An 18,128-nucleotide genomic window follows, 5' to 3' on the forward strand; every position below is an offset into this window, starting at 1 on the left:
GAGGACATCTAAGATCAGGCACCTCCCCATTTCTAACTCAATAACCCGTCGGCATTCAACCGGAGCGGTAAAAAGGACCGCCACCCCACTATACGGCTCAGCCGCAAGAGACCAGTGGGAGGGCCCGCGCCTCCACTCTCTTCTGGCTTTTACCAGGGAGGCTAGATCTGACAACCTGGTCTCTTGCAGATACAAAATGTCGGCTTCAACACGGCCGAGAAAATCAAAGGCTGCGAATCTAGCCGTATCAGACTTTATGCTGGCACAGTTAATGGATGCCAGCGTCAATGGGGTGAGTGCCGCCATCATGGGTGATTAAGTTAGACGGCCTCACCTTTATTTCTTCTTCCCCTTCTTCTTCGTGCCCTCATCCCCAGAAGAAGAAGAAAGGGCAGGACCGCTTTTACCCCTTTTTTTGGACTCACTCTGGTCCATATGGTCCCCGTCTCCGTCCGACCCCGGTCTAGCCCTGCCCTCTGAGGAAGGTGCCTCAACAGGACAGGGCCCAGTTCCCCCCAGAGGCTCTCTCTCCCTAGGCACCTCGCCCTCACCTTCCCCCTCCAAGGAGGGGGAGGAGATGTTATCAAGGACGAGGTACCGGTTTGACAGGTCAACCAAAGGGGGGGCAGTCAGGCTTCCGCTTTGGACCCGGCCCGCAGTACGAGGGAGAGAGGGCTTGGACCTCTTCTTTCTCCCTTTCCTTTTGCCCTTGTCTTTCTTTTTGGCCTTCTCTACACTCTCCTCATCCACACTTTCATAGTGGGAGGAATCGGAAGAGTCGGCCATATTGCCTTCCTCTTCGCCCAGTCTCCTGACCTCCTCATCCAGCATGTCCTCCTCCAGGGCTTCAGTCATTTCAGGGCCAGCTTCAGGAGCAGAGGCCGGAGCTACCCCCGTCACTTGGGCACTCTCCTGCTCCCTACTCCTCCTCCGATTTTCCTCCCGCCTTAGTTTGGCGGGGCCCTTCTTCCTCACTAGCCCTGGTGCGCCCCCATCCCTGCTCGTACCCTCTCCAGCCGAGGCAACTTCACAGCTCTCCCCAGCCGGAGCGGCCGCCGCACGGGCGAAGGCGCTAGGACAACGGCTGAAAGGGTGCCCGAGGACACCACACAGATGGCAGCGGATCTGCCTACAGGATGCGGCCAGATGACCCACCCCACCACACAAAGCACAGACCTGTACAGTACAGGCTGCGCTAAAATGGGTGGGGCTACCGCACCTGTGACAGACCTTAGGCTGCCCCTGGTAGAAGACCTGGATCCTGTCACGTCCAAGGAAGGCGGCTGACGGAATGTGGGCAACCGTACTCCCTGAACGCCTGAGTTTGACGGAAAACGTCCAGGCCCCGGACCAGATCCCGTGCTCATCAATGTTTTTCTTGGGCATGTCCGTCACATCCCCATACCGACCGAGCCAGGTCATGATGTCGTAACAAGAAAGTGACTCGTTACGGGTCAAAACGGTCACCTTCTTGACCGAGTTCTGACGGGAAATTGCCTTTACGGCAAAATCCCGCCAGCCGGGCTCGTTCTTCGCCACCTCGTAGTTTGACCAGAAGAGTTCGAGACCCTCTGGCCGAACGAAACTGACGTCAAACTCGGACGTACCGTAGGGGTGGATCAGGGCAAAGATGTCACTCGCCCTGAATTCCATCTGGAGGAGGAGCTCAACCACTTTAGCGCGAGGTGGGCACGCATCCTCACCCCTCCAAATCAGACGGACCACATTTCTGCGGTTATTGTCCTGCCCGGTTGTCGGGAGGGACCAGACCACCTCCCCATTCTGCTCTCGGAAAGCCCCCAAACCGTGCCTCTCTATCCAGAAAGACAGGTCGACCTCACCCCTTCCCTCTACCTGGATCGACCTGTCTCCCCTACGCAGAGCCTCCAGGAGGCGCTGTTGCAAGTAACCCCCGGGGACGGACGGAGACGGGGACCCCCCTGGACCCCCGGCAGCGACATTAGCATAGCTCCTAGGAGCAGTCACTGCCGGGGGGGCAGCCGGGCCAGACCCAGACCCAGAACCACCATTCACACCACCACTCACACCACCACTCACATCATCCTTTTTCCCATTCATACCACTACTCCCACCAACATTCACTCCACTGACACTCCTCTCATCCACAACACTACTACACTCAGCATTCTCACTCATACCCTGCCTAACTGATTCTGGGCTGGCTGGGATTTGTAGTACCGCTGGCTTAATTACAGTCTTTTTTTCCGGCTTGGCTGCTGCTGCTGCTGACGATGGCTTCTCCTGACTGGGCAATGATCCCGGCACCGGGACACTCCCCCCCCCTCACAGGGGAGTTCCCCGCAGTGCCCGCAGAACAAACTGAACTCGGGGGACCGCCCCCCGAGCACACGGACTCAACGCTCTCTGGCGCCCGGACACTCCCCCCCCCTCACAGGGGAGTGCCCCGCGGCGCCAGTAGTGCCCACAGTACTTGGGGAACCGCCCCCCGAGAACACGGCAGCGTAACTCTCCTCTGGCACTTGGACACGCCCCCTGCCACCCTGGGGCGGTCCTGCAGTGCCAGAGCTGCCCGGCATGAGCCCATCCTGCCCTTCCCTACCGACAGGATGGGTGGGCTTCACAACTATTGCGCCCTTAGCCTTTCCTGACGCCTTACTGTACTCCCCGTGCTGGCCCCGCTCCACCACAGGAACGGGGTCTGGCAGTTTGGGGGAGCCCGCAGCCTGAACCAGCTTTGCAGCTGGCCCAGACTGCTGGAAGGGGACAAATACATATTGTACCGTCTCCTTTGTCTTCCTTTTCTTGGACCTCTGCTTGACCACCACATCTTCACACTCCTCGTCCCCAAAGGTGAAATTCTGGAGGTGGGCTGGGGACTCCTGCATCACAATTGCCCTCAGCATACCCCCAGCCTCACCCTCCACGTCATCCTCCTCACTCTCGCTTGGCGGAAGTGCCACCTGTCCAGCCTCAATGTAGCTGTCCTGGGTCTGGGTGTCACCTGGAGTAGCTACAACTCCCACACTTTCCTCCATCTTCTCCTCTTCACCACCATCCTCACTATCTTCGCCGCCACTACTCTCCCCATCATCCACCTCCACCTTACCTGGGGATTTCGTGGCGGCAAACCGATTGCTGTTGATCAGCTTCTCCTTGAAGAGACCGCTCCCCTCCAGTATCTCCGCTCTCCTCGCCTCCAGCCTCACAATCTCGGCTTTCAGCGATGTTATCCTCTTCTTCAGTTCTGGCTTGCTCCTTCTGGATCCGGTACTCATCAGACTCTGGGTCGCACGCAGATCCTCTCTGGCCATCCTCAGCTCCTTGCCGCGCTGCTCGTACTCCGCAAACCTTGCGGCCATGCGGGAGCAGTATGTGGAACTGGACTCGCCGGGCCCACTCTCCGACCACATCTCCACACTGCTTTTCCGTGCCTTTCTTACACCAGTGGATCTCTGGCTGGCACCCGTAGCCTGGGTAGCAGAGCCTGCATTGCTGCAGACTCTGCCCGATCTTCTCCCGGCCGGAACAATGGCTGTCGAAGTTTTCACTCCACTTCCCGCCAGCCTGGAATGGGGAGTGGAGCCACGAGGCTCCATTGCAGGAGCTTCTTCCCCAGGAATCTGCCACAAACCTGGGGAAGGCTTGTTGGAAATCTCTGCTTGGCTCTGCTCTGCTGGAAGTCTCAGGAGACACACCCGCACACACCCTGCTGGGAGCAGTAATCACTGTCTATGTAGAGGACAGGAGCTTCTTCAGGGTCCTGTATAGTACACACAATGTCGCGACGCGCATCCCGACTCGCTTACCTGACCCGTTCCCCGATTTAAAGGACCGGTGCGCCACTGATTGGCGCATAAGGTTTTAATCAGTACCTTCACCTGTGCACTTCCCTACTTATACCTCACTTCCCCTGCACTCCCTTGCCGGATCTTGTTGCCATTGTGCCAGTGAAAGCGTTTCCTTGTGTGTTCCTAGCCTGTGTTCCAGACCTCCTGCAGTTGCTCCTGACTACGATCCTTGCTGCCTGCCCTGACCTTCTGCTACGTCCGACCTTGCTCTTGTCTAATCCCTTGTACCGCGCCTATCTCAGCAGTCAGAGAGGTTGAGCCGTTGCTGGTGGATACGACCTGGTTGCTACCGCCGCTGCAAGACCATCCCGCTTTGCGGCGGGCTCTGGTGAATACCAGTAGCAACTTAGAACCGGTCCACCGACACGGTCCACGCCAATCCCTCTCTGGCACAGAGGATCCACCTCCAGCCAGCCGAGCCGTGACACAGAGCATAGAGCGCCAGCTGACACCATGTACCCCATACATATACATGGAGGGGGAGTGCCGGCCGAAACTTCCTGCAGGGTACAGATGTGCAGGAGATCGGGGGGGGGGGGGGTCCCAGCACTTGGGCCCCCCTGCAATCTATAACTTATCACCTAACAGTTATATTTCACCAAACTACTCCCTTACAGAGGGGCCTACCCAAACTATATGGAAGCAACTATTAACAGAGGGCCCTACCCAAGCTATATAGGGGGCTCCATATAGTTGTGGTAGGCCCCCCTCTGTTAATAGTTGCCCCCATAGTTGTGGTAGGCCCCTCTGTTAATAGTTGCCCCCATAGTTGTGGTAGGCTTCTCTGTTAATAGTTGCCCCCATAGTTGTGGTAGGCCCCTCTGTTAATAGTTGCCCCCATAGGTGTAGCTAGAAACCACAGGGCCCGATGCAAAAAATTTCCTCGGGGCTCCCTACCCCTCCTCCCTGCCTGTCCGACTGCTGAGACCCCCACCGATCACCTCGGTTGAAGTGGTTCTCCAGCTGTTGGAAAGCTAAAACTCCCATCATATCTGGAGAGCCTCCAGCTCCATCTTCTCTGCAGAGTCTGACATCCAGACATCATTGGCTCCTCACTTTGTCAGCAGATCCTCATCCTCTGCATGAAGACTGTAATCATTATAACCCTGCCAGAAAGTGTACCCTAAAAAAAATACTGCCCCACACTGTACCCTCTGAATATAATACTGCTCCACACTGTGCCCTCTGAATATAATACTGCTATACACTGTACCCACTAAATATAATCCTGCCACACACTGTACCCTAAATAAAATACTGCCCCACACTGTACCCTAAATAAAATACTGCTATACACTGTACCAACTAAATATAATCCTGCCCCACACTGTACCCTGAATATAATACTGCTCTACACTGTACCCTAAATAAAATACTGCCCCACACTGTACCCGGAATATACTACTGCTCTACACTATACCCTAAATAAAATACTGCCCCACACTGTACCCTAAATAAAATACTGCTATACACTGTACCCACTAAATATAAAACTGCTATACACTGTACCAACTAAATATAATCCTGCCCCACACTGTATCCTGAATATAATACTGCTCTACATTGTACCCTAAATAAAATAGTGCCCCACACTGTACCTTAAATAAAATACTGCCCACACTGTACCCTGAATATAATACTGCTATACACTGTACCCACTAACTATAATCCTTCCCCACACTGTAATCTGAATATAATGCTGCCCCACACTGCATACACTGAATATAATCCTGCCAAACACTGTACCCACTAAATATAATCCTGCCACACACTGTACCCTAAATAAAATCCTGCCCCACACTGTACCCACTAAATATAATCCTGCCACACACTGTACCCTGAATATAATACTGCTATACACTGTACCCACTAAATAAAATACTGCCAGACACTATACCCTAAATACAATACTGCCACACACTGAAGCCACTGAATATAATACTGCCCCACACTGTACCCTGAATATAATACTGCTATACACTGTACCCACTAAATATAATACTGCCATACACTGTACCCTGAATATAATACTGCCATACACTCTACCCACTAAATATAATACTGCCACACACTGTACCCTGAATATAATACTGCCCCACACTGTACCCACTAAATATAATACTGCCCCACACTGTACCCACTAAATATAATACTGCCACACACTGTATCCATTGAATATAATCCTGCCATACACTGTATCCTAAATAAATTCTGCCCCACACTGTACTCTGAATATAATTCTGCCCCACACTGTACTCTGAATATAATCCTGCACACACTGTACCCTAAATAAAATACTGCCCCACACTGTACTCTGAATATAATCCTGCCCCACACTGTACTCTGAATATTATCCTGCCACACACTGTACCCTGAATATAATCCTGCCATACATGCATAAATATCATATATACATATACACCCCGTCTTATTCTCGGTGTCCTCATCACCGCCATAACCCCCCGCCAAACCTCTCTTCATCACTACTATAACCCCCGCAGCTCTCCTCATCATCCCCATAGCCCCCTTGCACCTCTCATCACCCCCATAACCCCCCCTGCACCTCTCATCACCCCCATAACCCCCCGCACCTTTCATCACCTCCATAACCCCCCCTGCACCTCTTATCACCCTCATAACCCCCTGCACCTCTCATCACCCCCATAACCCCTCCTGCACCTCTTATCACCCCCATAACCCCCCTGCACCATTTATCACCCCCATAACACCCTTGCACCTCTTATCACCCCCATAACCCCCCCTGCATCTCTTATCACACCCATAACACCCCCCTGCACCTCTTATCACCCCCATAACCCCCCTGCACCTCTTATCACCCCCATCATGAACACCCCCTGCACCTCTAATCACCCCTTTAACCCCCCTGCACCTCTTATCACTCCCATCACACCCGCCCTGCACCATTTATCACCCCCATAACCCCCCCCCCGCACCTCCTATCTCCCCCATAACCCCCCTGCACCTTTTATCACCCCCATAACACCCCCCTGCACCTCTCATCACCCCCATAACCCCCCTGCACCACTTATCACCCCATAACACCCCTGCACCTGTTATCACCCCCATAACCCCCCTTCTACACCTCTTATCACCCACCCACTGTATTGATTCACATATACAATATATCTACTTTATGTTTGCATCATGAAGTTGACGTGTTTTTACTTTTTGAATACATTAGAGGGCTTCAAAGTTTAGCAGCAATTTTCCAATTTTTCACAAAAATTTCTAAATTTCATTTTTCAGGGATTTTGAAGTGAATTTGTTGGTCTTTATGTCAGAAATCCCACATAGTCTACCCTATTATGAAAACTGAACCCCTCAAAGTATTAAAAATTACATTCAGAAAGTTTGTTAACCCTTTAGGCGTTTCACAGGAATAGCAGCAAAATGAGGGAGAGAATTCAAAATCTTCAGTTTTTTACACTAACATGTTATTGAAGCCCTATTTTTTATTTTTACAAGGGGTAAAAGAAGATAAAGCCACCAAAATTTGTAACCCAATTTCTCTTGAGTAAGGAAACACCTCATATGTGGATGTAAAGCCCTCCTTGTGTGCACAAGAGGGCTCAGAAGGGAAGGAGCAACAATTAAGGAAGCCCCTGTGGTGCCAGAACAGCAAAAAAAAAAAGAGGGGTAAAGTATGACAAAACAATTGCAGCAATTTATTTACTTTTTATTAAGTAAAAGAGATAAAGGTAAGCGATGACTTTTCCTCGTTGACTTTTAGGAGAGTCCTCGCTACATCTATCGGCATTGTGGAGGTTACAGATCTCTCGGGTCTGAAGCGCGGTCCTCATCGGCAGGAAGCAGTGAGGAGGAGGAGGACGAAGGAGGTTCTGATTCCATCTCTGCTTCTTTTTCATCCCTCTCTATAAATAGGGCGGTGGCCATGAAGAAGGCCCCTCCGATGACTGCCATTATGGTGGAGGTCATGAGGGCATACTCCAGGCTGCGGTATTTCAGAAGAGGGGATTTGGCATATCCTCGTTCGTAGGTGTCAGATATCAGGCCGATGAGGTACGGGCTGCCGGCATCACCTAGGAGGTGATAGAGTGTCATCTGCACGGCCAGGGCTGAAGATCTTCTCCACGGAGTTACTACTTTTAGTATAATGTCAGATATGAGGGTGAAATTTACTGACAGAAGCGTCTCTCCGATGAAGATGAAGATGTTGGTGGCAACGAGGCTGATGTTGCCGAAAGTCAATGCCAACAGAAGAAAAGGGGCGGAGAGCATCATCGCGCAGCCACACACAAGCGGGTCCGCCCGTGGGTTGGATTTGCAATATCTTTTACTTATCTCCGATCCTGCTACAACTCCCAGAATGCCGGAGACGACTGTAACCACACCAAATATTAGGATGTCGTGATAGTCACACGGTTCTGCACGGCAAGGGTCCTTCTCTTGTAGGAGTGTTCGTGCGTGGGTCAGGTATGATGGACCCCATACACCTATGGCTCCCACTATGAAGGATACAGCTGACGATCCCAGGGTGGTTAACATGAAGCTTCGATTTTTAAATAGTTTTTTCAGATCTGTCGCCCATTTAGCAAACTTCTGGGATTTGTTGTTCTTTTTCCCGTTTGTAGTCGCTCTTGGAAGCTCCTTTGTGACCAAAATCATCAAAGCCACAGCTATGAGGCCCAGGCCAGGGGTGACCCGAAATGCCCAGTGCCAATCACCCCTTGCTGCATCAGTCACTTTGGGCCCGATGATGTATCCTAGTCCGCAGCCTACAGGTATGACGGAGTAAAACACATTTAGCATGCGGGTCCGCTGGTCACTTGTAAAAAGGTCTGCAATGATGGAGGGGGCGATGGTGCAGAAAGTCGCCTCTCCGGCTCCAACCAGCCCACTCATCAGCAGGAAGAGCAGGAAGTACCCGTCAGGGATGAATGACAGGGTAAGTGTCATGCTCAGCCAAATGATGACTCCTGCACAAACAGTATATTTCTTATTACAGTGGTCGCCCAAATATCCGGCAATTGGTGCGACCAGCACGTAGCTTCCAATGAACAATGTATTCAATAAGCCGGACAGACTAGCATTGGTGTCATATGCTTTCTGTATATAAGGCAGCACCCCCGCCACACTGGAGCGATTTGCATAGATGAGCAAATTAACAAAGGCGAGGATCACTACGGTGATGATGGAACGTGCGGTGGACATCACGCTTAGAGATGGCAGGTTCTGCCTCTCAGGGATATCGCCCTTTTCTACATCCATATCACTATGGTCGTCCATTGCTTCTTCCTCCTCCTTCAGCAATGGGTCTTGTGGAGAGGCCATGGTCACAGGTCAGAGCCTGAAAACACTAGAGAGAGAGAGATAAGTGAACACATTAGACAACATGTCGTCATTCCTGTCATTATACAATAGATCCTTCATACAGAGCAGAAATGTCCAGCACAGAACCACAAGATAACACTAAGACCATCGCAGCCTCAGAAGAAGACGCTTCTCTATAAGTGTTTTATATGGAGACGTCTTCCCTGAGGTTACCAATGTCTGATAACCCTGAACCTGTCCGGTCCTAGTAATATCTGATAACCCTGAACCTGTCCAGTCCTAGTAATATCTGATAACCCTGAACCTGTCCGGTCCTAGTAATATCTGATAACCCTGAACCTGTCCGGTCCTAGTAATATCTGATAACCCTGAACCTGTCCGGTCCTAGTAATATCTGATAACCCTGAACCTGTCCGGTCCTAGTAAAATCTGATAACCCTAAACCTGTCCGGTCCTAGTAATATCTGATAACCCTGAACCTGTCCGGTCCTAGTAATATCTGATAACCCTGAACCTGTCCTGTCCTAGTAATATCTGATAACCCCGAACCTGTCCGGTCCTAGTAATATCTGATAACCCTGAACCTGTTCGGTTCTACTAATATCTGATAACCCTAAACCTATCCGGTCCTAGTAATATCCGATAACCCTGAACCTGTCCGGTCCTAGTAATATATGATAATCCTGAACCTGTTCAGTTCTAGTAATATCTGATAACCCTAAACCTGTCCGGTCCACGTATTATCTGACAACCCTGAACTCGTCCGGTCCTAGTAATGGCGGGTTATAAGGGCTTGGCTGTGTGGTCACTGGGCCATGGGAAGTTCATACTGTAGATACAATTGGGCTATCCTACTATATATATTTACTATTAATGAACCTACCCCCCCTCATTATCTATCCGTTTCCTATATGACTTTCTGCCACTAGTTGATTTGAAAACATTTTTCCCTTTCGGAGTACCTGGAGTATTTCTATTGTTAGTACACACAGAATTCTATTATATACTATTATATTTCTGCCCTAATCTTTCTGTCATTCTTTTACTACACCACAAAATCTTTCTCATAGACTTATATCTTTTTTAGAATTTCATGAATTAGGACTCATTTTCTTGTGGGCTTTTTTGGGCATAATTGCATTTTAGCACTTTTGCAAGAAAAAGCTCTGGTCATGATACTATCTGTGCGTTTTATTATGTTTAATGCTTAAGCCTAGTAGTGTCACAATGCTATGAGGAATATAACTTTTGTTATTTCTTTTGGCAATTCATTGCTTGTTTTTTTGCTAAAAAAAAAAAACTGACAAACAAACAAAATGCCCTGTGTATGTATGAATAGAAGAGGCTGAGACTTACCTTGTGGTTCTCTCTTCAGACAAGGAACGGTCAAAATCTCGTATTCTCTATCGCAAATAGAAAGTCTCTAACAAACACTTTGCACCACAGGTTGTGAATGCAAAACACACTGAAGAGACTGAGGCCGGTGCGCAGTTCTTTGTTCAGCTTACGGTGACATCATCACAAGCATGTGTGACATCACAGGGTTCTAAACCATCTTCAGGTATGTATATATACATATATATATGCCTAGAAATACATCAAGTACATTAAAACATCTTCTTAAAAAATATTACTCCAGCCCTGCCGTGTATAGCGCCTTAATACACAGTGTCTTCCCAGTTTATATTTTAATCTTTTGACCTTTTAATAAATACTTTTGCACCACACTTAGCCCTTTGGATTGTTTATTTACTGTAGGTCCGGCATCTGTGACATTACAGGGTTTTACACCATCTTCAGGTATATATTTATATATATATTTTTATATTTATTTGTGTGCATGTGTGTGTATAAAATATATATATATATATATATATATATATATATATATATATATATATGCCTAGAGGGGCTGCCTCCGAGACGGGGAAGTGACGTCATGACCCCGTCCATTCATGTCTATGTGAGGGTGCGTGTTCTTGTTTGCTATGGGCGACCCCAACACTCTTCCTCTACACTAGTTTTTGAAAATCTCCCCCAAGGAGTCTTTTAAAAAGCATTTATGGGGAGATTTATCCAAACTTGTCCACAGGAAAAATTGACCAGTTGTCCATTTAAATGTCGAGCGATAGTTTGCGCTGACACTGATGCTCCCTGAGCCTGCAGGACAGCTTGAATATCTTTGGAACTTATTTGGGGCTGCTTATCCACCATCCGGACTATTCTGCGTTGATACCTTTCCTAAATTTTTCTCTTCCATCCACACCCAGGGAGATTAGCTACAGTGCAATGGGTCCTTTTTATCTGCTTTCAGTTGTGATTTTCTTTTTTTATATTGCCCACATCCGTTACATGCCCCAGGTGAGTTTAAAGGAGCATCATATGCTTAAAATAATCTTATTTTTCCACAATTTTGAAAGGGTGCCAATAATTTTGTCCAGACCATTTTTGGAGTTTGGTGTGACATTCTGTCCAATTTACTTTTTTTTACTCCCTTTTAGGTTTAGTTTTGATACACACAAAGGGAATAAACATGTGTATAGCAAAACATGTGTTACTGCAATCCTTTTTGTGAGAAATACTTCATTTTCTAGAAAAATGTCAGGGGTGTCAACATTTACGGCCATGACTGTATATACAGTGGTCCTTCAATTTACAATATTAATTGGTTCCAGGACAACCATTGTATATTGAGACCATTGTATGTTGTGACCATAAATCTGGTAATTGGTTCTGAAGCCACCAAAATGTCATCCAAAAAATAGGAAAAAGTGAGGATTAAAGAAAAATACGTAGATAATTAATACAGATAAGCCAAGTCCTTACATGTAAATGTACAACAATCTGCTGGAGCTGTAATCACTGTCTATGTAGAGGTCAGGAGCTTCTTCAGGGTCCTGTATAGTACACACAATGTCCTAAAAAAATAAAATGGAGCCACCCTCACCTGGTGTCCAAAGGAACAGCTAACCCTGGCACAGGTAAAGAGTACAGAACATGTAGTACCTCCCTGTACTCAGGGCAGCCATCAGAAATTTTGGGGCACCTCACACAGCTCAAGGCATGGGCCCCCCCAGCTGGAAGGGGGGCATGCTGTACAGAGCATAGAGCGCCAGCTGACACGCCCCTCCATGCACCCCATAGAGATACATGGAGGGGGTGTGGTGGCCGCAACTTCCTGCAGGGTACAGACGTGCAGGAGATCGGGGGGGTCCCAGCACTTGGGCCCCCCTGCAATCTATAACTTATCACCTAACAGTTATATTTCACCAGACTACTCCCTTAACAGAGGGGCCTACCCAAACTATATGGAAGCAACTATTAACAGAGGGGCCTACCCAAGCTATATAGGGGGCTCCATATAGTTGTGGTAGGCCCCTCTGTTAATAGTTGCCCCCATAGTTGTGGTAGGCCCCTCTGTTAATAGTTGCCCCCATAGTTGTGGTAGGCCCCTCTGTTAATAGTTGCCCCCATAGTTGTGATAAGCCCCTCTGTTAATAGTTGCCCCCATAGTTGTGGTAGGCCCCTCTATTAATAGTTGCCCCCATAGGTGTAGCTAGAAACCACAGGGCCCGATGCAAAAAATTTCCTCGGGGCTCCCTACCCCTCCCCCTGTCCGACTGCTGAGACCTCCACCGATCACCGCGGTTGAAGTGGTTCTCCAGCTGTTGGAAAGCTAAAACTCCCATCATGTCTGGAGAGCCTCTGGCAATGGGAGTTGTAGTTATGTAACAGCTGGAGAGACACAGATTGGACACAGTTTTACCCATCATCACTGCAGAACTTACAAGTGACTACAGTTCTGATGGTTCTAAAAACAGGAGAGAAGGCGCTCCATAGGGTAATACCACCGGAGATGGGGGGGGGGGGGGGAGAGTAAAAGCTAATTTTAAACTGCTCACCCTGGGTGGTTGTGTAACCTCATACACAACAATGGAAATCGCTTGGATACAAAGGTCCGTCTGCGGCCCTCCTGGTGTGGATTACACAACGTATAGGTACAAGAAAAGGCTTCAGTATAGGGTGCAGGAGTACATTGGCACTGAACGGACCCAGGACACAGCAGGTAAGAAGGTAAAATCCAATTTATTTGATGCAACGCGTTTCCATGCACAAGTGCAGATTCATCAGGCAGATGAATCTGCACTTGTGCAGGGAAACGCGTTGCATCAAATAATTGGATTTTACCTTCTTACCTGCTGTGTCCAGGGTCCGTTCAGCGCCAATGTACTCCTGCACCCTATACTGAAGCCTTTTCTTGTACCTATACAGTTGTGATGGGACAGTCAGGAGAATACACAATGATATCAGTGACCTGAGTGACGTCTTCTGACTTGAGTGATATCTTCTCTGTTATCTTTTCTTCTTCATCTGGTCCAGAGACCAGGTCTTCCTCCAGCTCCATCTTCTCTGCAGAGTCTGACATCCAGACATCATTGGCTCCTCACTGTTAGCAGATCCTCATCCTCTGCATGAAGACCGTAATCATTATAACCTTGCCAGAAAGTGTACCCTAAATAAAATACTGCCCCACACTGTACCCTGAATATAATACTGCCATACACTGTACCCACCAAAATATAATCCTGCCACACACTGTACCCTAAAAAAAATACTGCCCCACACTGTACACTGAATATAATGCTGCCCCATACTGTATCCACTGAATATAATACTGCTATACACTGTACCCACTAAATATAAACCTGCCACACACTGTACCCTAAATAAAATACTGCCCCACACTGTACCCTAAATAAAATACTGCTATACACTGTACCCTCTGAATATAATAATGCCCCACACTGTACCCTCTGAATATAATACTGCTATACACTGTACCCACTAAATATAATCCTGCTACACACTGTGCCCTAAGTAAAATACTGCCCCACACTGTACCCTAAAGAAAATACTGCTATACACTGTGCCAACTAAATATAATCCTGCCCCACACTGTACCCTGAATATAATACTGCTCTACACTGTACCCTAAATAAAATATTGCCCCACACTGTACCCTGAATATAATACTGCTCTACACTATATCTTAAATAAAATACTGCTCCACACTGTACAATAAATAAAATACTGCTATACACTGTACCCACTAAATATAATACTGCTATACAATGCACCAACTAAATATAATCCTGCCCCACACTGTACCCTAAATAAAATACTGCCCCACACTGTACCCTAAATAAAATACTGCCCACACTGTACCCTGAATATAATACTGCTATACACTGTACCCACTAAATATAATTCTGCCCCACACTGTAACCTGAATATAATGCTGCCCCACACTGTATCCACTGAATATAATCCTGCCAAACACTGTACCCACTAAATATAATCCTGCCACACACTGTACCCTAAATAAAATCCTGCCCCACACTGTACCCACTAAATATAATCCTGCCACACACTGTACCCTGAATATAATACTGCGACACACTGTATCCACTGAAAATAATACTGCCCCACATTGTACCGTGAATATAATACTGCTATACACTGTACCCACTAAATATAATACTGCCATACACTGTACCCTGAATATAATACTGCCATACACTCTACCCACTAAATATAATACTGCCACACACTGTACCCTGAATATAATACTGCCCCACACTGTACCCACTAAATATAATACTGCCACACACTGTATCCACTGAATATAATCCTGCCACACACTGTATCCTAAATAAATTCTGCCCCACACCGTACTCTGAATATAATCCTGCACACACTGTACCCTAAATAAAATACTGCCCCACACTGTACTCTGAATATAATCCTGCCCCACACTGTACTCTGAATATAATCCTGCCACACACTGTACCCTGAATATAATACTGCCTCACACTGTACTCTGAATATAATCCTGCCCCACACTGTACTCTGAATATTATCCTGCCCCACACTGTACCCTGAATATAATCCTGCCATACATGCATAAACATCATATATACATATACACCCCGTCTTATTCTCGGTGTCCTCATCACCCCCATAACCCCCCGCCAAACCTCTCCTCATCACTACTATAACCCCTGCACCTCTCCTCATCATCCCCATAACCCCCTTGCACCTCTCATCACCCCGATAACCCCCCTGCACCTCTCATCACCCCCATAACCCCCGGACCTCTCATCACCTCCATAAGCCCCCCCCCCTGCACCTCTTGTCACCTCCATAACCCCCTGTACCTTTCATGACATAAATAAAATACTGCCAGACACTGTACCCTGAATATAATACTGCCCCACACTGTACCCTGAATATAATACTGCTATACACTGTACCCACTAAATATAATACTGCCATACACTGTACCCTGAATATAATACTGCCATACACTGTACCCACTATATATAATACTGCCACACACTGTACCCTGAATATAATACTGCCATACACTGTACCCTGAATATAATACTGCCATACACTCTACCCACTAAATATAATACTGCCACACACTGTACCCTGAATATAATACTGCCCCACACTGTACCCACTAAATATAATACCGCCACACACTGTATCCACTGAATATAATCCTGCCACACACTGTATCCTAAATACATTCTGCCCCACACTGTACCTTAAATAAAATACTGCCCACACTGTACCCTGAATAAAATACTGCTATACACTGTACCCACTAAATATAATCCTGCCCCACACTGTAACCTGAATATAATGCTGCCCCACACTGTGTCCACTGAATATAATCCTGCCAAACACTGTACCCACTAAATATAATCCTGCCACACACTGTACCCTAAATAAAATCCTGCCCCACACTGTACCCACTAAATATAATCCTGCCACACACTGTACCCTGAATATAATACTGCGACACACTGTATCCACTGAAAATAATACTGCCCCACATTGTACCGTGAATATAATACTGCTATACACTGTACCCACTAAATATAATACTGCCATACACTGTACCCTGAATATAATACTGCCATACACTCTACCCACTAAATATAATACTGCCACACACTGTACCCTGAATATAATACTGCCCCACACTGTACCCACTAAATATAATACTGCCACACACTGTATCCACTGAATATAATCCTGCCACACACTGTATCCTAAATAAATTCTGCCCCACACCGTACTCTGAATATAATCCTGCACACACTGTACCCTAAATAAAATACTGCCCCACACTGTACTCTGAATATAATCCTGCCCCACACTGTACTCTGAATATAATCCTGCCACACACTGTACCCTGAATATAATACTGCCTCACACTGTACTCTGAATATAATCCTGCCCCACACTGTACTCTGAATACTATCCTGCCCCACACTGTACCCTGAATATAATCCTGCCATACATGCATAAACATCATATATACATATACACCCCGTCTTATTCTCGGTGTCCTCATCACCCCCATAACCCCCCGCCAAACCTCTCCTCATCACTACTATAACCCCTGCACCTCTCCTCATCATCCCCATAACCCCCTTGTACCTCTCATCACCCCGATAACCCCCCTGCACCTCTCATCCCCCCCATAACCCCCGGACCTCTCATCACCTCCATAACCCCCCCCCCCCCTGCACCTCTTGTCACCTCCATAACCCCCTGTACCTTTCATGACATAAATAAAATACTGCCAGACACTGTACCCTGAATATAATACTGCCCCACACTGTACCCTGAATATAATACTGCTATACACTGTACCCACTAAATATAATACTGCCATACACTGTACCCTGAATATAATACTGCCATACACTGTACCCACTATATATAATACTGCCACACACTGTACCCTGAATATAATACTGCCATACACTGTACCCTGAATATAATACTGCCATACACTCTACCCACTAAATATAATACTGCCACACACTGTACCCTGAATATAATACTGCCCCACACTGTACCCACTAAATATAATACCGCCACACACTGTATCCACTGAATATAATCCTGCCACACACTGTATCCTAAATACATTCTGCCCCACACTGTACCTTAAATAAAATACTGCCCACACTGTACCCTGAATAAAATACTGCTATACACTGTACCCACTAAATATAATCCTGCCCCACACTGTAACCTGAATATAATGCTGCCCCACACTGTGTCCACTGAATATAATCCTGCCAAACACTGTACCCACTAAATATAATCCTGCCACACACTGTACCCTAAATAAAATCCTGCCCCACACTGTACCCACTAAATATAATCCTGCCACACACTGTACCCTGAATATAATACTGCGACACACTGTATCCACTGAAAATAATACTGCCCCACATTGTACCGTGAATATAATACTGCTATACACTGTACCCACTAAATATAATACTGCCATACACTGTACCCTGAATATAATACTGCCATACACTCTACCCACTAAATATAATACTGCCACACACTGTACCCTGAATATAATACTGCCCCACACTGTACCCACTAAATATAATACTGCCACACACTGTATCCACTGAATATAATCCTGCCACACACTGTATCCTAAATAAATTCTGCCCCACACCGTACTCTGAATATAATCCTGCACACACTGTACCCTAAATAAAATACTGCCCCACACTGTACTCTGAATATAATCCTGCCCCACACTGTACTCTGAATATAATCCTGCAACACACTGTACCCTGAATATAATACTGCCTCACACTGTACTCTGAATATAATCCTGCCCCACACTGTACTCTGAATACTATCCTGCCCCACACTGTACCCTGAATATAATCCTGCCATACATGCATAAACATCATATATACATATACACCCCGTCTTATTCTCGGTGTCCTCATCACCCCCATAACCCCCCGCCAAACCTCTCCTCATCACTACTATAACCCCTGCACCTCTCCTCATCATCCCCATAACCCCCTTGCACCTCTCATCACCCCGATAACCCCCCTGCACCTCTCATCCCCCCCATAACCCCCG

General features: G+C 47.2%; 1 protein-coding gene across 1 annotated transcript; it reads right to left on the reverse strand.

The window, feature by feature from the left end:
• Nucleotides 1-7,512: 7,512 nt before the first annotated feature.
• On the reverse strand, nt 7,513-10,598 carry LOC130291281 (protein spinster homolog 1-like). Its single transcript, XM_056539866.1, has 2 exons — nt 10,500-10,598; nt 7,513-9,168 (listed from the first exon to the last, which is right to left on the reverse strand). Exon 2 carries the CDS (start codon nt 9,141-9,143, stop codon nt 7,617-7,619), a length of 1,527 nt encoding a protein of 508 aa, XP_056395841.1. The 5' UTR covers nt 9,144-9,168; nt 10,500-10,598; the 3' UTR covers nt 7,513-7,616.
• Between the last annotated feature and the right edge of the window lie 7,530 nt (nt 10,599-18,128).

Source organism: Hyla sarda, chromosome 9 (assembly GCF_029499605.1).
Source record: "Hyla sarda isolate aHylSar1 chromosome 9, aHylSar1.hap1, whole genome shotgun sequence".
NCBI lineage: Eukaryota > Metazoa > Chordata > Amphibia > Anura > Hylidae > Hyla > Hyla sarda.